This window comes from Aulonocara stuartgranti, assembly GCF_965226115.1.
Source record: "Aulonocara stuartgranti genome assembly, chromosome: 1".
NCBI lineage: Eukaryota > Metazoa > Chordata > Actinopteri > Cichliformes > Cichlidae > Aulonocara > Aulonocara stuartgranti.
Genome location: NC_138939.1, coordinates 5,272,621 through 5,293,864, shown reverse-complemented (window position 1 = coordinate 5,293,864; position 21,244 = coordinate 5,272,621). Strand labels below are relative to the sequence as shown.

Sequence of the window (21,244 nt, the reverse complement as noted above, 5' to 3'; positions counted from 1 at the left end):
TTTTTTTCTTTCTATTTTCTGACAATTAATATGTGTTTTCTTTGATTAAAGAAAGAAAGCGACAGATAGATGATGAGACATAGAGAGGAGGAAGAGATAGAAGAGACGAATCGGACAGAAAAAAGTTACAAGCTGTGTAAATTTCTATTCCAATAGCTTAAAGGGGTACATTAAGCTTTATCACAACATACAGCCCCCCTGAAACAATCTGTATGCAAATAAAGCCTTACATATGGTTGGAGCTGTTTGTAGCTCTGCCGGCAAGATTTTCTACATAGTCAGTGAGTTTTGCGGTTCGCAGATGTTCTCTAATCTGTAATGGATGCTGGCGTTGGAGCAATCCACTCTGGAGCATGTCTTTAAAACTGTTTATTTGATACGTCTTAATGTTCTTGCACTTTCACAAATTGACTACTGAGCTGTTTAATTCAATCAAAACTCAGCAAATTAACGTATTTAATGCCTCTGTGGATTCAAATGCTAATTGTTTGTGCCATACTCTTGGAGCGATTAAAAGTGCTGGTTTAGAAAGCAGCTCTATACTGTTGAATGGAGAACTTTGTGAAGCAGGTCAGTGATCCCTTTGACTGAGAACACCCATAAAGTTGTTCAAAGGAGTAAGATAGCATACATGTGTTTCTGCTGTTACCCATTAAAAAACAAAAAAACCCAAAGCTTTATTTTCTAAAGCTTTGGGGGTAAATCATTATGGACAGTGTGCACAGCAGGGGAGAACAGAGCCAGCAAATGTTACTTACTGACTTCTGTGGCTGTTACTGTAATATTGTGCCACATGTCTGTCTCTCTGTCCAATGGTTTGGCCAGCGTGATCCTGCCATTGTCCACATTGATGTTGAACTGCCTCTCCAGATCTGTGTGTCGATCAATGAAGTACCTACCAAGATAAACAAACACCAGAAATTTGAGCCAAAACACTGTTGCGGCAGCACCACTGAAGCATCTTTTCTAATCCTTGGGGTGTTGTGCCTAACAGGAGAAACCTGTAGATCAATATTCATTTAAAAACAATTGGAAATCAATAATTATCATCTGAGGGATAATTATTGCCTCCCCATGAACAGCAGGGGGCATTACAGCCTAGAAGCCCTCCCCCCCATCTAGGCGATGCCTCCTTCCTGCAAAAAAGACCATTAGTACATGTTATGTCAGGGTAAGAGATGTGGTGCTGTTAACCCTGTTTGGGATCTGTCAATACTCAATGGCTCCCAAAGGCTTTGCATTAATGAGTTAGGACAGCATTGTGTCACATACAACACCAACAACAGAGGGGCATGGGGGTGGGGAGGTAATGAATATTACAGGAGTTAAACAGTGACCTGCCTATTAAGAACCCTTGTCCGATTTCAGCAATTTTTTTTTCTTTTTAAACTAGTAGAAGGAGATGCTTTATTCATTTTTTATTTACGTATTTTTGTCAAGCTGTCCTTTTTCAGATTGAAATTAATCTATGACCCTGCCCGTGACACACTGACTGAGACTTGTATAGTCTTCCAGTTTAAAAAAAAATAGTGCAACACATAAAACTCCCCACCCCAAAAAATAAAAAAAAAGCAGAAGCACTGGAATGCACATAAAAGAGAATTTTCTGATGCCACTTGAAGCTGTGAAATCGCTCTTTCATGTTGCAGCACGCACAGCGCCAATTCTTGGGACAAGCCCACACAAAACTGACTAAAAAAGAATCTGTCATTATGGGTCATCTTTGGTTTCACACATTTCATTTGCCATTATGTGTGACTGTCATAAACATCCTACTCACCCAAAACACAAGGCTGCAGTGATTCACGTGAACTAATTACATGTACTGCACAGCACAAGGGTTTCCATACCTCCAGGACACATTGTCCCTGTTACTTTCTCTCTGTTTCCTCACAGTACCCCACCTACCCACCCACAATATTGCAAAAGTATTTTTTTTCTTCCTTTTCTATCCAGCTGGGTCACAAGCTCTTACTAATCCAATCCCCCTATCCAATTCTGAGCAAACCCCCTTCCCCACACAGACATCCCGGCCATCAGGCACACTGCTCACCCTGTCTCTCCTCCTTCCTCACCCTGGGTCTCATTCTGTCTCACACTGGAACTGCTCATCCCTATCACTGTAGACCTGTTGGCAGGGAGTCTATAGTATTTATGTGAGAGAATGAATGAAAAGACAGAATGGAAAGGAATGCAGAGGAAAGGAAAGAAAAAACAGAAAAAGAGCACCAGAAAATGGCAAAGACAAAGTCACAATAACTATTTATATGAAGAAGGTTGCTGCTTATACAAGAATGGTAGGGAATGAAATAAATAAACCACTGGCCCAGATTCCAATTGTTGGGGAGATGTACCGAGCCGTGACATTTCCATTTTTGAGATGAAATGGTGTAAAATCCTCTAGACGCCAGGCTGGAAGAGGTCCATAAGGACCCCACCCCCCACTACCAACACCCCACCGCTCCTTCTCTTTCTCTCTTGGCCTGCAGACGCAAAGCACTTTCAAGACAGGCAGACAGCAGCAACCCACCTGGGAGTAGCCTCTCTCCTGCAGACTGAGTGGATCCCAGTCAAAGTCTGACAGCCTCACGTGGAAGAGAGGAGACAGACCCTGAAATGTTCTGCCACCTGTCACTCAAACTGACAATGTGATGTGAAAAGAATTAAAAGCAAATAAAAAAAATGATCTCCAACATTATACGTTCGCAGCTTTCCCGAGTGTGATGTGAGAACAGGTGCAAATGTATTCACGCGTCCGTGTATTTCTATCACATCATTTCAGCTTTGCTTTATGTTTCAGAAGATTTTTTTTTTCCAAGGCTCTGGACGGGCCTAGGTCAAACAGTTATCCATCATGTTGAGGTTGTTTGTGCCAAATATTTTATAAGTGCTGCAGCTGACATCCAAAAATATTCAGAATCACTATAAACATCATCATCATACATTAGTGGAACATAAGCTCAAATAGCAAAATAGCTACAAGCTATAATTAGACTGTTTTTGTTTGTTTTTTTGTAATTAGAACTTTGATGCACTGCATTTTTCACAGAGTGTCATCTATCAAACAGTGTGGCCAGGGTGGGACTTCTCTGTTGCAGTTTATGAGGATGGCCCCTTTTTGCCATGCTAGCTATCATTGGTCATGCTTACTATGCACAGTGATGTCTCTTTTCTGTCACAAAATTTTCTTCAGTCAATAACATAGACTAGGAACAAAACCTAATTACATATTATATATTATTAAAAAAAATTCTTTATGTGTTAAAGGAACAAAAAAGTTAAGTTTGCTTTTGTTCACATTGCTGTGCAGTGGGCCTACTCATAAAGTGCAAAATGAATCATTAAGATGACACTAATGATTCTATTATAAAATGAGTATATTATGTTTTTTTCCTTTCCCAAAATTAGGCTCTAATTCAGTTTCTCTATAACCAATTTTATATGTGTGTGGAAAAAAATGTACACATAAAACAGAAGCATTTCCTAAAAAATTTAAATTAAACAATTTTACATATGGCTTTGGCAATGTTGGAGGGAGTTTTATAAAGTACGATGAATTAAAATATTCAAATACAATGAAAAACCAAGAGAAAATGTTATGATAATAATAAATGAAATATTTGTAAAGTTTTCATTAGTTCAAATCGGTTAGAGTTAAAAGTTCAAAAAAGTTATTTAGTCGTTATGGAAGAATTCTTATTACTCTTATTTCAAAATGAAAGACATACATGAATGGTTTACTGTGGCCAAACTAGGCATGATAGTGATGCCTCCCACTTAACTGTTACCGCTAATTGTTTGATGTATCATTATGGAAGCGTCCGATATATCATATAAGCATGCTACACAACATGTGCTGCAGATATGTATGTCTACCTGTGGTTATCTATTATAGGCTAAGCAGCCATGGAAAGGTTTCTATGTCCATTTGTGTTTTTTCACACCCCTGACTGGCTGGGGTTTTATCTCCATTACAGTGTGAATGTGAGTGACTGAGCGCCTGTACAAGTTGGAAGACTATAAGGTGAAAAGATTGAGAATATATATATATATTTTTGTTGGCCGCAAACAAAATGCCCCTGATAATCCTGCTTGCTATTACGTCAGTTATTCCCCTGGGAGGATCACAGGGGTAAAATTAGTTTCCCCGACTCTTAAATGCTGACCATTTATGTTTGAACACAACATCTTATTTAGTTTCATTTCCAAGTTCTTTTAATGGAGATGGTGATTTGCTTGAGAGTTAGAAATAATATATAGTATAAATAACAAAATATTAAAAATATAGGAAAATATCCCTGTGAAGTAGAAGGTGTTTTCTTTAGTGACATTACATTTCCATTTGTTTCAAAACCATCTCCTTTGCTTGACTACTTGTATTACCATACATAGTATGCCAGCTGTCAGCTGTGCCGTAACATATTGAGCCGGCATAAACAAACATTCTTTGGAATTTCATTATGCTCCTGTAAATTACTTCAAAGTGAAAGTAAAAGTAAAAAAAACAAAACAAGAATAAACAAAAAGATGAAAATCAAACATGTTTAAAATCTTTTGCCAATGCTTGTCACTGTATCAATATTTCCGATATAAACTACACATATTATATGAAATCAAACAGTTTGTGTCAGACAACCTTAGTGACTGCCAGATGTCACATTGCTTTTTATTTGTGATCAGTCAGGTAGAAAACGACAGAGCACAGGCTCCAGAGAAAAGCTGTACTAAGGAAGTATTTCATGGAGTGCACCTGAAATGTTATTGGTTGGATGCATTAAGTACAGCTAAGGGGTAGTTTGTCTCCTGAGTGCAGAGGACATGGCAGCCCACCAGAGCACTCGCCTCGAGTGGTTTTGACTCAAACTGGTTTGGTCTGGTCTGGCAGGGGGGGATTAAGACAGAAAGTGATTCTAATCAGAGGGGTCGAATCAGGAGCTTGTTCAGATGATGACGGGAGAGCGTCTAACTAAAGCTGCTATTACTGCTGCCACCCCAAAGATATAGATCCGACTTTACTAACGACAGCTTTCTTTTGTAGGAACCTGTTCTTTTAGAAAACCGAAGAAATTAAGAGACTAAGAAGAGAAAAACAGAGAGATAAGAACAAAGGAAAACACAGATTAATAAAGTGTATATTTTAAACCAGTGTTTTAATCATATATTAACTGGCTGCCTCAAAGCTCTGGGAGACGGCTGTTACAGGTGGGGTCACAATAAGGTCCTTGCAGTAATCCCCAAATATACAGACTTCCACAGGGTCAAAGGTAATAAACATTAAGCCCTACCAATCGAAAATATTACATTTCAAAGGAAAGTAAACAAGACTGCAAAGGCAAGAACAACAGCCAAGTATTTTTCCTCTACGCTGCACCAAACCTTTGACTGAGGCGTTCAAGTCAGTCTTAGAAGAAAGCCTCTCTTTCCAGAAGTGTGGCAGTCAGGACATGTTTACTAAAAACATCTCGCCAGCTGGACCTCACTGTAAGATGGAAGGATGACCTCTCAGTTTCTCATGTTATAAAGAAAGCACCAAAATCTACTTGAATAGGCCATCGTCAATGGATGGCATAAAGCCTCATTTGTTATCAGAGTTGACTGCTGTGGATTCAGTTCAATTCACTTCAGTTTTATTTATATTGCCCCAAATCACAGTGGCACAGTAACACAGTGGTCAGCACTGTTGCCTCACAGCAAGAAGGTCCTGAATTCAGTTCCACCATCAGGCTGGGGTCTTTCTGTGTGGATTTTGCATGTTCTCCCTGTGTTTGTGTGGGTTCTTTCCAGGTACTATGGCTTCCTCCCACATTCTAAAGACATGCAGTTAGTGGGGATAGGTTAATAGGTAAGTCTAAATTGTCCATAGGTGTGAATATGAGTGTGGATGGTTGTCTGTCCCTATGTGTTAGACTGGCAACCTGTCCAGCCTCTTGCCCTAAGACAGCTGGGACAGTCTCCAGCACACCCACCATCCTGACAAGTTGTGACAAGCCTGATAAGTGGATATGAATGGATGGATAGCCCCAAATCAAAACAACTGTTGCCTCAAGCCACTTTATATCGTAAGATAAACACCCTACAATAATACAGAGAAAACACCAACAAGAAGATGAGCCCCTATGAGCAAGAACTTGGCAACAGTGGGAAGGAAAAACTCTGTTTTGACAGGAAAAAGCTTCTGGCAGAACCAGACTCAGGGAGGGGCGGCTATCTGTCGCGAGTGGTTGGGGTGAGAGGAAGAAGACAGGCCAAAAGACAGGACAGAACTAATGATTAACTGGGCGTAATGAGTGAAAAAATGTGACTGAAGCAGAAACACTCCATGCATCATGGGAGGCCCCCAGCATGTTATGCCTATTGCAGCATTACTAAGGGAAGATTTGGAATCACGTGATCCAGACCTAACTATATGCTTTGTCAAAAAGAAACGTTTTAAACCTAATCTTGCAAGTAGAGAGGGTTTCTGTGTCAATGCCATTTCTTTGAGAAGATGAGCTTAGACTTTGAAATAATCAGGGTGACTTTGGAATTTAGATTATCCTGAACTTTTAGAATTTTCAAAAAAAAAAAGAAATTAACTTACATTTTCACCAATAAGAATAGTGTGTTTGATTGCAGTCTACTTACAGTTGGGCTGAAGCCACATTTATGAATATTTACTTAGCATATATTTGTTTTGTATTTAGTGACTGTTTCTATTTAGTGTATATTTTGTATAACTTGTACAGCACTTTGGTCAAGAGAGGTTGTTTAAAACATGCTGTATATATAACTTTTGACTTTCATGGAAACAATGGTTGTCACTTTCTGGTTGTACAACAATGTTCAACATGTTCATTAAGATTTAGTTCATTCAATTTTCATTTTTAGTTCTTTTTTTATTGCTTTGACCACTCAGCTGCCCCAACTAAAAATGTGTGGGTGTATGTGTCACCAAACACAATGTGTGTTAAACCAATATATCACCCTGTTCATGAACATGATTTCTGCCTGAGGTATGACAGATTTTAATTGGCAATATTCTCACACTACTTGAAAACATCATTAAATTATCTATTTTATTATTTTGATTGAGAGGACCCCAGCAGAAGAAATTGGATACTGTGAAGAAATTGCATACTGCACATTTAATGTTTATCAATCATTCCAGTTTCAAAACATGGCTTCTGTGGTGTGTAAATGTTCTACTTTGGTTCAGTTTTCTATCATTGTGAGTCACTGAGCTTTCATTTGGTTTTATTGGACAAAGTAAATCATTTGAGAAAGAAAATATGATTTATATGATATTCTTGAGACCAAATGACGACTCAATGTTTGACTTGTTGTATGATAAGTCTTTGTTTAGATTTTCTGTACTGTAGAAAAGACTTGGGATCTCTTATGAGGCATGAAGCTATAACCTTCTGTCAGCCAATATATTTACAAGGACCAAAAACTCACTGAATTATTTTCTCAGAAAAATGCTCAGAGTCACAATACATGCTAACACCAAACTCCAGAGCTGGAAGTGAAATCCAGTGGTCTTTAGTAAGAGTGGTGCAACATACTGAGACCCCCATGACAATAATTTGCTCCATCTCACCAGACAGATCACCTTAATGTGCTAGTTTAAAGCAAATTGTTCTGGCAAAATGCAACCTGGTGTTTGTTTGTATTTTGTTTCCCATGAAGAATGGCACATAAAGTTTTTTTTTACTGCATTCTATGACCTGGTCACCATTTCTTCTGCTTTCTATTTTAGATTAAAATTAGCTTAATTAAAAAAAATAATCTTGAAGCAATGCAACCGTTTCACTGCAAAATATTAAATTAGTGATTAAGAGCTTAGAGATTTTTTCTGCAATAAGTTCAACTAATAAAGAAAGAGAAATAAATATAAATTGCAAATATAGAAATGATCTAGTCAATCACTCAATTTTCACTGTCTCATGTTCAAAATAGTTCAAATGTGCCAAGACTGTGCCAAGAATGTGTTGATATGTGGACAGTTCCATTGCAACAAATGGCCAAAGAGATCATGTCAGCAGGGTTCTGCCATCTGCAGCCACACTCATTCATTATTTAATTACTTTTTCTTTCAATAATGATCCACTGAAGAGAGCAAATAGCAAAAGTATGTGAACATAACTAGCTATTAAAGCTACACCCACTTCAGAGTAAAATGCAATTATGAGATTATTGTATTTAATTATGAAGTGGACTTTCACACACTTAGAATATAATTTCACTAATTTATAGACTACCTTGTCACTCTCCCCAACACAGACTTTCACTAAAAAACATAAGAGCACCGTGACGTAAAACTGAGTTTTAAGGCCAAGGATGTCATTATATATGAAATATCCTTCTCTATTTACCAGGGAAGCAACATGCATCTGTGGGGTTCAATTCCTCCTGGCAATCTCATCACTAAACATGAGGATGACACCAGAAAAGAAAAAAAAATAGAACGAACGGCCACTGCTCTATAACCTCAGCCAATCTATGAAACCCAGCCTGCTCTCTACCATGCAATTACACACAACCTGTTGAGTGTTGTCCCGGGAATGCGGTCAGCAAGTCACTGGAGAATTAATGAAATGCCAAGATGGAGGGAGAGAAATTGCCTGTATAACCTATCCTCAAGGTGCCCTTGTGGTATTTCCAAGACTAAGTCACACTAGAAGAGAGTACAGCAGGCCTGGTCATACAATGAAAGATAAAGTTGTGCGGCCTTCAACTCATAATCTACTTTTTTTCTGTACATTTGTGGAAATGAGAACAATCATTGAGTCCCTTCCTCACTGCAGAAGACACTACCACATTCTCCAAAGGTCAAAGACATGAGGCGGTTTAATTGCATGGCTCACTGTCAACCATTTTATTAAAACAAGTCATTATAGCCTGAAAAGGTTCATTTTGTTAACCTTCTCTCCACTGTTTGAAGTCAACGTACTTTTTGTGTGTGTGTGCAGATTTTGCTACCATTCTGCTGTGGTCAGTTAACAGCAAATAGTTTTGAGGCAAAGGTGGAAATTCTGTCACAGGCTTAATGTTAACTGCATCTTACCTGATAGGGCTCCCAGTAGCATCCGGGTCCCTGGCAGTGACTGTGCCTATGATCTTGTTGATGGGCGCGTTCTCATCCACTTCTAATAAGTACATAGGTTTGGAGAAAACAGGAGGCTCATCTGAGTCTTCAACCACAATTTTCACTGTAGCTGTGTCCTTAAAGGGCCCATTACTCCTGGGTTCTGAGCGGATGTTGGTAGCTTCAACTTTGAGTGTGTAGTTTCTCTTGCTCTCATAGTCTAAAGGCTGTAATGAGAAGATGAAACAGAAGTTTTATTTTAATTAACTAACCCTGCACCAAAATGTAATGTACAGTCCAGGGGTAAAAAGTAGAGTGGAGTGCAAGTGTTTAAGGATTGTATATCCTCGGCATTGATAACTTTAATACTGATTGTCATTCAACGCAAAACTGAACACCCTTGACATATGATGAAGACATGTGGTGTTATATTATGTATTCAGATAATGTTTTAAGCTTTTGAAAAAATTTTTTAATTGCAGCTGGTGTTTGAAAGGTATGGATGTTCACTATGCAGTAAGGGTCCAATGAAAGACAATGGTGGGTTTTATTAGGTGACATGTAAGAGCCTGTGTTTTTGGAGCTGGAGTATAGGGAACCTACATTTACCCTTTTAATCTAATTAACTATATACAATCCAATTAATATTACCTCGAACTCTGCCAGGTTATAAAAACATAAAAAGAGTCTAAAAGTGTTTACTACAACTTTTTATGTTTGATAATTAGGTATATTTCTCTAATGGGGTGATCGTGGCTCAAAGAGTTGGCAGTTCGTCATGTAACCGGAAGGTTGCCGGTTGCCGGTTCCTTGGGCAAGACGCTTCACCTACCGCCTACTGGTGATGGCCAGAGGGACCGATAGCGCGATATGGCAGCGTCGCTCTGTCAGTCTGTCCCAGGACAGCTGTGGCTACAACATTATTATTAATGTTCCTAAATGTACAATTTTAAATAATTAAATAATTTTATAATAATACATTATTTTAAAAAATCTGTTAAAATTAATAATATTATTATAATTAATAATAATGTATTTGGTGTAAGGTACCAATCAATCAATCAAAAATCTAATAATGTTATCATTAAATTGTTAAAATGTAAATAACATGGCTCGCACATATCTCATCAATCACACACAATATCAAAAAAAAAAAACTATTTATCTAGCATTAAAGTGGCGAGAACCAATATATTTGTTTTTTACGTGTCCCCAAACCCCTGGCAGCATCGGTGCCAAGACCAGCAAATCACACTCAAAGTCTCAGCGTGTAAAAACTTACCGTACTCTTAACGACACTTGCTTTAACCGGCTCTAAGCATATTCATATTGCACACAGACATTATTTTTGAAGAGATTGTGACTGCCTATGATAATGTCTAAGCTATTTGTATATTCTAGCAAGCCATTTTATTTGGCCAGAATTTATTTCAACATCACAACACATCAATTAGTCACTGTGCAATTTTCAGAGTTATATAACCTGAAAATATTTTTCAACCATTATCAACATGAAAGAACCGAAATCTCATCGCTAAAGCTTTCAGTTAGAGTAGATTATTGGCACTTTCATACTGCTATCACAACCAGCTCACAGAACGTAAATGAGACAGGTGTTTATAGAAGACTACCAATGAAAGGAGTAATTTTACAGAGGGAAATAAAAACACTTTGTACAGGAACATCTCATTGTGTGACTCGAATATCTATTTAATCTTTTTTTTTTTTTCTCAATTGATGGCCCATCATTAATATTTCAAAGAAAGAGGATAGTAACAATTTTACTCTCTTGGCATCTCTGAGGGCACCCCAGACTGTCACAATTTCATTCTGAATCACCTCTGGTCGCTCTCATACTACTAGAATAATGGGATCAAGTCACTTCCACGCTCCATAACCAGGATTTATAGGGAAATCAAAACTGGGCCTTGCCGCTTGAGGGGACAAGAGCTGGCTTGGGGGAGAGAGAAGGACTTGGAAGAGAGAGATGAACAAAACGAGAAATGTATTCAGTTAGAGAAGGTAGGAGTGCGAAAGAGGAATTGCCCCTGAGCTCCTAGAGGGCCAGTGCTGAGAGATCAGGGGCCAGAATGTGCAGGTGGGTGGAGGAGTGTCTTGGGGCCCAGCTTTGAGACACCAGCAAGAGCCGGAGGGACGCTGGAAGTGACCTGAGGCTCTGACTTCCACACTTCTACATTTCTGTCATCAGGCCACTAGTAGACCAAAGGCTCTGAGGCCTCTCCACGGTCGGAGGAGCTCTTTGGAACACTCATTATTAACCTCCTCTTCTTTTCCTCCTCACCCTCCTCCTCACTTGACACCCACCCTCTTCTGCCATCCCTTCTTTTTCTCTCTCACTGATCCTGCCTTCTGTGCTGAGAAAGTACAGAGTGTGGCTGGATCTTGAGCCAATGGATTACGCTTTAATTCAGAGGTAGTGGAGAGTAAGAGCTTTTATAATGTTTGGCTGGACACTTGAAAAATATTCTATGGAAATGGAGAAATGGGGAAGACCTAAATTTTAATATGAATTATTTTTGGAATGGCATTTCATCTGTATATCATTATCATCTCAGCAAACATTTTGGCCCATTAAAGCTGTGGTTTCATTTTGCTTTTTTAAATTTAACACGGATATATGTAATTAAATTATGTTTCAGCAAATGGCTATTCTATGCTTTAGCAGGTGTTTAGTTAATATAATTTTAGAATTTTGTTGAGGTTAAAAAAATGATATGAGTCTAACTTTGAGAAACCAATTCCATATTATAAAGATGGTGATTATTGCAGGCTTAAAAGTACTTTTCTGAGCTGCTTCTTATTTATATAGCACCAGTGGCACTTAATATTACAAGCTTATGATCCAACAAGCTTACAAAGAGATCCCAAAAATCACACAACTCTCTATGAGCAAGGACTTAGTGATAGTGGGAAGGAAAAACTCCCTTTTAAAAAGACGAAACGTCCAGCAGAAACAGGCACAAGGAGAGGCTGTTACAGTGGGGCAAAAAAGTATTTAGTCAGCCACCGATTGTGCAAGTTCCCCCACCTAAAATGATGACAGAGGTCAGTAATTTGCACCAGAGGTACACTTCAACTGTGAGAGACAGAATGTGAAAGAAAAATCCATGAATCCACATGGTAGGATTTGTAAAGAATTTATTCGTAAATCAGGGTGGAAAATAAGTATTTGGTCAATAACAAAAATACAACTCAATACTTTGTAACATAACCTTTGTTGGCAATAACAGAGGTCAAACGTTTACTATAGGTCTTTACCAGGTTTGCACACACAGTAGCTGGTATTTTGGCCCATTCCTCCATGCAGATCTTCTCGAGAGCAGTGATGTTTTGGGGCTGTCGCCGAGCAACACGGACTTTCAACTCCCGCCACAGATTTTCTATGGGGTTGAGGTCTGGAGACTGGCTAGGCCACTCCGGGACTTTCAAATGCTTCTTACGGAGCCGCTCCTTTGTTGCCCGGGCGGTGTGTTTTGGATCATTGTCATGTTGGAAGACCCAGCCTCGTTTCATCTTCAAAGTTCTCACTGATGGAAGGAGGTTTTGGCTCAAAATCTCACGATACATGGCCCCATTCATTCTGTCCTTAACACGGATCAGTCGTCCTGTCCCCTTGGCAGAAAAACAGCCCCATAGCATGATGTTTCCACCCCCATGCTTCACAGTAGGTATGGTGTTCTTGGGATGCAACTCAGTATTCTTCTTCCTCCAAACACGACGAGTTGAGTTTATACCAAAAAGTTCTACTTTGGTTTCATCTGACCACATGACATTCTCCCAATCCTCTGCTGTATCATCCATGTGCTCTCTGGCAAACTTCAGACGGGCCTGGACATGCACTGGCTTCAGCAGCGGAACACGTCTGGCACTGCGGGATTTGATTCCCTGCCGTTGTAGTGTGTTACTGATGGTGACCTTTGTTACTTTGGTCCCAGCTCTCTGCAGGTCATTCACCAGGTCCCCCCGTGTGGTTCTGGGATCTTTGCTCACCGTTCTCATGATCATTTTGACCCCACGGGATGAGATCTTGCGTGGAGCCCCAGATCGAGGGAGATTATCAGTGGTCTTGTATGTCTTCCATTTTCTGATGATTGCTCCCACAGTTGATTTTTTCACACCAAGCTGCTTGCCTATTGTAGATTCACTCTTCCCAGTCTGGTGCAGGTCTACAATACTTTTCCTGGTGTCCTTCGAAAGCTCTTTGGTCTTGGCCATGGCGGAGTTTGGAGTCTGACTGTTTGAGGCTGTGGACAGGTGTCTTTTATACAGATGATGAGTTCAAACAGGTGCCATTCATACAGGTAACGAGTGGGGGACAGAAAAGCTTCTTACAGAAGACGTTACAGGTCTGTGAGAGCCAGAGATTTTCCTTGTTTGAGGTGACCAAATACTTATTTTCCACCCTAATTTACGGATAAATTCTTTACAAATCCTAACATGTGAATTCATGGATTTTTTTTTCACATTCTGTCTCTCACAGTTGAAGTGTACCTCTGGTGCAAATTACTGACCTCTGTCATCATTTTAAGTGGGGGAACTTGCACAATCGGTGGCTGACTAAATACTTTTTTGCCCCACTGTATCTGCCACATTATTGTAAACAATTGGGGGTGAGGGGAAAGAGGAGGTGGCAGAGAGAGAGACAGGACAAGAGGCAAATTTAGGAGAGAGAGTTTAGCAATTGCTAATGTTTAAAAAAAAGAAAAAGAAAGAAAAAATGTGTGAAAAGGAAACATCCAGTGCATTCTGGGACATAAGCATAATTAGCATAACTAAGGGAGAGTTCAGGGTTACCAGTTTTCAGACTAATCTTAATAATACAGAGGGTGTCTGCCTCCTGAATCCAAACTGGAAGCTGGTTCCACAGTATAAGGGCCTGACAGTTTATGTGTCTGCCTCTCATTCTACTTTTAATTTTGCTAGGAAACAAAAAATAAGGCTGCAGTCTGAGATTAAAGTGAACTTGGTATAAGTACAGCAATTTTCTTTCTTTACAATATAGTTACTCACTACTACTACTACTCTAAAAGTAAAGATGGCGCCGGTGTACGTGGCTGCTCGTCTGTCGCTGTCAGTTTTGTTTATTTTTATATTGCTCCTGTCGTGTGTCACTCAAGAAATCGGGTCATTACTGGTGTACGATCGCCAATCGCTTCTGAACCTCCGAAGTTCTGGACAAAATACAGCTCCATTTTCTAACGGAGGTCAGAATTCATGGTGTCCGTTGCTGTCACATATCCCAACTTGCCCATGCCGTGCAGTCATGCTACCTCCCCGGCGTAGACGTCGGGGTAGGCGCAGTGGTCGGCTGGTTAAACTCAAGATCTCTTTAGCACACCATCCCACTACCGTCAAAGGAATACAGAGATTATTTCCTGGAGTTTTTGTGCACCGATGTTTCCTGGACCCCGTGGGTTCCTGCCTCATCCCCGTGGTCTGCCAGGATGATGCGCCGCTCCTCCGTGACCCCTGTCCCCCTCGGCTCAACGTGCGCCGGGCGAACCTCCGCAATCTGAGGCCGCTGTGTCGGACCCCCTGTGCCGCTGGGGTTTTTACCTCATCCCCGGCTCCTGTCAGGATTGGGCTGGTAAACGCCAGATCGCTGGTGAACAAATCTTTTATTCTGAATGAGTTATTCACCTCCTGGAAACTAGACTTCATGTGTGTCACGGAGACTTGGCTTAATACTGGTGAGTCCAGTACTTTATCTGAACTCTTACCAGCGGGTTTTTCCTATTTTAACACACCAAGGACATCAGGGAGAGGAGGAGGTACGGCGGTTGTTTTTAAAAAGGATTTTAAATGTAAACAGTGTGTTTTACAGCCCTCGTTTTCCAGCTTTGAGCTCACGTGTTTTGAAGTTAATCGCTCTAACTCTGTGCTCTTTGCTGTTATTTATCGTCCCCCTAAATACAATAAGAATTTCATAAATGACTTTTCAGAATTTCTAGCTGGGATTATGCCCAACTACGATCATGTTCTTATTGTGGGAGATTTTAATATCCATGTCTGCTGTCCTGATAAACCTCTGGTGAAGGAGTTTTTAAGCCTCATTGACTCTTTTAATCTGGTCCAGTCCGTACCTGGTCCCACACATGAACACGGACACACACTAGACCTGGTCTTGTCACACAGTCTACCTGTGTCTAATGTGGAAGTGACTGACACTGCTTTCTCTGACCATATGGCTGTATTCTTTGATGCTGTGTTTTCACGCACTACAGCTCAAACCGGTGCTCCTGTTCGCCGCTGTCGGATTATTAACCCTTTCACTGCTGCCCAGTTCTCAACTGCTTTTAACCAGCTGTCTATCCCCGCCGATCGTACTCCCTTGGACACAGAGAACCTCAGCTCCTGGTTTCAATCTTCTTGCCTAACCATTCTGGACTCTGTGGCACCATTAAAAACCAGGAAGCCCAAGGCTGAAACCGATCCTTGGTTTAATGACGCCACTCGGACTGTGAGGAGGGAGTGTCGTAGAGCTGAACGCAGATGGAAGAGGGACAAACTGCAGGTGTCTCTTCAAATCCTAAAGGACTGCTGGCGCCTCTATCAGGATGCAATCAAAGAGGCTAAAAGAAAATACTTCTCAAAGATCATTTCCTCCAACAGTCACAATCCACGTGTGTTATTTAAATCTATTGACTTAGTCTTAAATGCTCCACAAAGTGACTGTTTGGAGGCCTCTCATAAACTGTCTAATGATTTTATGTGTTTTTTCATTGAGAAGGTTGCAACCACGTGGGCTCTCATTTCTTCTCCTGAGTCTGACCCCTCTGTCTTGATCCCTTGCTCTGCTGTTTTTAACCAGTTTGAGCCTGTGTCTCTTTCTTATTTAGAGGATGTGGTTGGCCACCTGAGGCCCTCTGGTTCCCCAAATGATCCTGTCCCACCACAATTTTTTAAGGAGATTTTTCCTAGCATAGGCCAGGCTGTTCTTAGTGTTATAAACAGCAGTTTAATATCTGGTGTAGTCCCTGCTAATTTTAAGCATGCGGTAGTACAACCCTTGCTTAAGAAACCTGCCCTGGACCACACTGTATTGGCTAACTACAGACCTATCTCCAAGTTGTCTTTTATGTCTAAAATCTTAGAGAAAATTGTACATTGCCAATTGATGGATTTTTTAAATGAGAATGGTATCCTGGAGGTCTTTCAATCAGGTTTTAAAAACTTGCATAGCACGGAGTCAGCACTCTTAAAGGTTTTTAATGATATCCTCCTTTCCTGTGACTCTGGCAATCATGTTGTTCTTGTCCTCCTTGACCTAACAGCTGCCTTTGACACTGTAGATCACAACATTTTACTGTCTCGCTTGCACCATCTTGCAGGCATTCGTGGTACTGCTTTGAAATGGTTTAGGTCTTATCTTTGCGACAGAACTTTTAGTGTTAACTTTTTAGGGTATGAGTCTTCCTCTGCCACTTTTCAGTCTGGGGTCCCGCAGGGCTCAATTTTAGGGCCTCTGCTTTTTTCATTATATTTACAGCCCCTGGGAACCATCCTCAGAAGGCATGGAATATCCTTCCACTGCTATGCTGACGACTGTCAGATCTATCTGCCTCTGAAGCAGAACGATGCCTTCTCTATTAAGCCACTTTTAGCATGTCTAGAAGACATTAAATCTTGGATGTCCCTAAACTTTCTAAGATGCAATTCCAGCAAAACTGAGGTCATTCTGTTTGGTCCTAGTGGACCTTGTGAACCCTCCGCTATTGATTTGGGACCCCTGGCAGAGTATTTTAAATCTGTTGTTACAAACCTGGGTTTTAAGATGGACAGTGATTTTAAATTAGATAGTCAAATTAGGGGTACTGTCAAGTCCAGTTTTTATCATCTAAGGTGCTTGGCAAAGATAAGACCTATTTTATCTCAGCCGCATCTTGAAATGGTAATCCATGCTTTTATTTCATGTCGTTTAGATTACTGTAATGCACTATATTATGGAGTTAGTCAGCATCTTCTCTCTCGTCTGCAGCTGGTCCAAAATTCTGCTGCACGACTTTTAACCAGAACTCGTAAAAGAGAGCACATAACTCCCGTCCTGGCTTCACTCCATTGGCTGCCTGTATATCTTAGAGTTCACTTTAAAATTCTCATGTTTGTGTTTAAATGTTTAAATGGTCTTGCCCCAACTTACCTCTCTGAGCTTCTGCATCCTTACTCACCCCCCAGGTCTCTCAGGTCAGCTGACAAGCTGCTCCTGGAGGTACCCAGGTCCAAGAGGAAGCTCAGAGGGGACAGGGCCTTCTCTATTGCTGCTCCTAATCTGTGGAACAATCTTTCCCAGCACATTAGAGAGGCCCCTTCACTGTCCACTTTTAAAACACGTCTTAAAACTCATTTTTACTCTTTGGCTTATGACACAGTCTGACCCTGATTTTATTGTTTTAATCTAATGTGCTGATTTTATTGTTTTAAATGTGTTTATATATATATTACTTATCTTATATTATTATTACTATTTTTCTCATTTTTTTTAACATGCTCAATGTATCATGTTTGGCATGTCAAGTGTACAGCACTTTGTGTTCAGCTCGTGGCTGATCTGAAAGCGCTATATAAATAAATTGCTTGCTTGCTTACTACTCACATGGGTTTGCTTTTCTCTTGTTAACATATTTCAGTATAACTCCCATGTGATATTATGTAGAAAGAACTCATTACATTTGTTTCCAGTGTCCTAACAGCAAAGGGGAAGAGAGAGGCTTTGAGGCATATTTAATTATACCAAATCCACTTTAAGGAAAACATAGTTGTAAACAGCTTCTTTAATTACCATTGTTACTAAGTAATTTTAATTATTTTTTGATACAAATTGCAAAATCAAATAAAGCATCTATTCAAACTTCTATTTTAAAACTATTTAATAGCATGAAAACAGAATACAAGTCATATTATGACCAGTTCAAATTATTAATTCAATAAACAAACAGAGTGCTTTCACTGAATAGTCCAGGGAGAGCCACTTTGATTTTTATTAGCATGCATGGCGGCACTGTTATGGAGCTAGTGTTGAGAGATTCATGAGTGCAAAATCAAATGAGTAGAACTACGAGACATTACGCAGCAAACTTTGCATAGTCATGCTATATTCTCCAATGTTCCCACCAAACAACATAGCTTAATTGAACATCTGCAAGTATTTAAAACAGATAAAGAAAAGGCACAAACAGCAAAAGAAGAACCGTTCCTGTTTTTTCAGTGTTAACACTATCTTTGCTGTCGTGTCCCACCCCACCGTGTCATTCTTCTTTCTCACTCAAGCGTTAGCATCAAATCAGTATGTACACACAGGCCATTTAGAGACTTCAAAGTTCAGCACTGGCTGCAGGGGTGAAAGCTCAGCATCCCACTAACATCTCTCGACAGGCCTGGGGGCTAGTAGATAAAAAGCTTAAAACTCAAACAGAAAAGAATCTCTCCCCTGGTTTGTGCCTCTCCAGCCTCAGATCAATATGATTTAACCTTGCCGCAAAGTATCTTTAATAATTTTAATTCTGCATTAGATGGGAGTTCATAGACGTGTTCCCTTGTTGACAGAGACTAGGCGTGTTTGGGAAAAAACGTTATGTTAAAGGTTTAATCTGTCACACTGGATGGTGGATAAGTGGTGAAGGTACAGACTAGAAGAAGAAAAGTGAAACAACTGCTTCGTAAATTCCTTTCAACTTGAGACACTGTCATCTGGAGGGATGAGAAAACAGTGAGTGTGCAAATGTCTTGCTACTTTCCCAGTGCATTATCATCTATCTTGCTTCAGTTATGTAGGCAGCAAACTCAGGGCCACAGAGAGAAAACTGAGTAGACATGGGAAGACTGAGTGTCTCTGTGGGACATGGAAGTGGAGGTTGCCTAAAAGACTAACACATTTGACATTTGCTTTGTCAACAGTTAGAGATTTTATGACTTTGTGTCAAGTTTGTTCTGCAGCGCTGATGTTTTCTTTAGTGGCAATGAATTGTAGTCCCAGCAGATTGCCTTAGCTCTTATACATTCCACCCCCACACAGTTCATTGTTCACACTTTGACAAAGTCACACCACATGTCCTTGGGGTAATGTCATTTTACATCACAATGCAAAAGCATTGTGCATTTGAATGATACGTAGTCCTCAGCAGACACTGAACCAACCATGACTTAAGACTTAAAACCCTCCTCCATCAATCATGTGTATGATTCAGTCTATGTAAATATCTTCTACCAAGCTGAGCTTCTGTGGACTTTGAATATATAGAATACATACATATATAATAGATTTATAAATAGCATGTGCAGTGGTATGTTTGATATTGTTGAAATCTCAGTTTGATTTTCTACAGATGTCCTTGTGATACAGGTGCATCCAGATTTTCCTGCAGGTTATTAAAATGCATTGTACTTTTCAAATTTGAATTTATTATACTTTGGGAGGGGGTGCTCTAAGTGTTTACTGGCAAGTGATGACATCTAAACTTCTCAAGCTCTGAACCTGGAGGAAATATTGATATTCCGTGGCTAAAAATGTATAATAATGTATAATAATGTATGAAAATTGCTGGGATTCTTGGATACTTGTTCTACTAGCAGCACGGGATGAGTCTTATATGCTGTACTGTTGGCCTGATGTACTGCCTCGAGGTGAAAGGTTACATTTTGTGACAGAAATAATATTCTTTGATTTTTCTCAAAACCATACATCTGAAAACATCTTGATGAACAATGAGCATTGCCTTTTCTTCTCTAAAATATTGCAACTGTACCTTTGAACAAGGCGATTAACAAGCAACTGTTTTACTAAAGTTACTTTAGGGCCAAACTTTCGCACTGCAGTTTTGTGTTCAGTCCATCTGCTCTTATGGTGATGATGCCAGCAAAACTGAATTTGAGCAAACTTTGAATGTGGGGAGAACAAATTTACAATATGTACCAGTTTACCTTGAGCTAAGAGAAATACAACTGAATGGACTGTAATGCAAAATAAAAGTGTCTTCTCTCAACTCTTAGTCCAACGTATTCTCCAACTTAATGTCAATTCACACACAGTCTGCATTACTTCTGGCAAAAAGAATATTGTTAAAAATTACCTTTAAACTTATTCCTACTATTTATCTTCTTTCATAGATTTTTCTGAATAAAAGAAAAGTAGGTTTTAGAAATGTATTAAAAAAAATGCTCCTTTAGCCTCCAAGCTACTCAGGGGGAAGGCTTTCAGTGTTTAATATTTGATGGTGTACTGTTGAGTACTGCCTTCTCTAAAAGCATATGAAAAAAAATCGCTAGAAGAAGTACAGAAGAACGAGACCTACTGAGAAGGGGATTTAAACATCAATCTTTATACTGTATTGACTTATATGTATGGGAAGTAAAATAACTGATTTACTTAAATTGATTATAGAAACAGAAAAGAAAGAGACAGAAAAAAAGCCAATCAGCTCTTATCCTGACATCATCTAGGTCTTACTTTTCTGAGCTGTAGAATCCCTTCCTGTGTCGTTGCGTTCGTAATAATCTCAAACACGCCTTGGTCGTCTCCTTCGATGATGCTGTACGTCGACTTGGCATTCTCACCGATGTCGCGGTCATTTGCTTTCACCTTGCCACCCTCTTTCCCTAATGGTAGGTCTTCAGGGATCACAAACTCATACAAACCTGAGGATGAACAGACACAGCTTTTTGGTTTCTAGAAACGTTGATCAAATTAAGCACAATTACCGAAGCATATTACACTACTGCATCATCATTAGACATTTCACAGTTAGAGGAATTAGTTTCTGAGGAGCATGTATGATGACATTTACAAAATAACATTTATTTTTCCTAATTATTACCAATCAGAGAAATGCTCATTTAGAGCAGCAGTAATTTCTTTTCCCTCTTTATTCAATTTGGGATGGGTAAGGTTATGAAGTTACTTACTTTTAGAGAACTTTGGTGGATTGTCATTGATGTCTTGTAGTGTGATGCTGACAGTAGTAGTTCCAGACAAACCACCCATGTGACCTCCCATGTCTTTAGCTTGAATGACCACCTGATAATCCTCTCTCATCTCACGATCCATCCCATGCAGAGCAATTCTTATGGTTGCTGGAGGTGGAAACAGTTCATAACACATTCACCCAATTATAAATTTGACTGATATACTCTGCACATAATTGTAATGATGCTCATGTGAGT

The 21,244-nt window shown here is 39.7% G+C and overlaps 1 protein-coding gene across 3 annotated transcripts in view; it reads right to left on the bottom strand.

The window, feature by feature from the left end:
• cdh8 (cadherin 8) overlaps nt 1-21,244 on the bottom strand; it is a 101,140-nt gene that overhangs the window by 9,170 nt on the left and 70,726 nt on the right. For all 3 annotated transcript variants that reach the window (XM_082525884.1, XM_082525886.1, XM_082525885.1), the window contains 4 exons: nt 20,987-21,154; nt 20,532-20,719; nt 9,047-9,294; nt 759-895 (listed from right to left, as the gene is read on the bottom strand). In XM_082525884.1, coding sequence (XP_082382010.1) covers nt 759-895; nt 9,047-9,294; nt 20,532-20,719; nt 20,987-21,154 — 741 coding nt within the window. The remainder of the gene's footprint in view (nt 1-758; nt 896-9,046; nt 9,295-20,531; nt 20,720-20,986; nt 21,155-21,244) is intronic.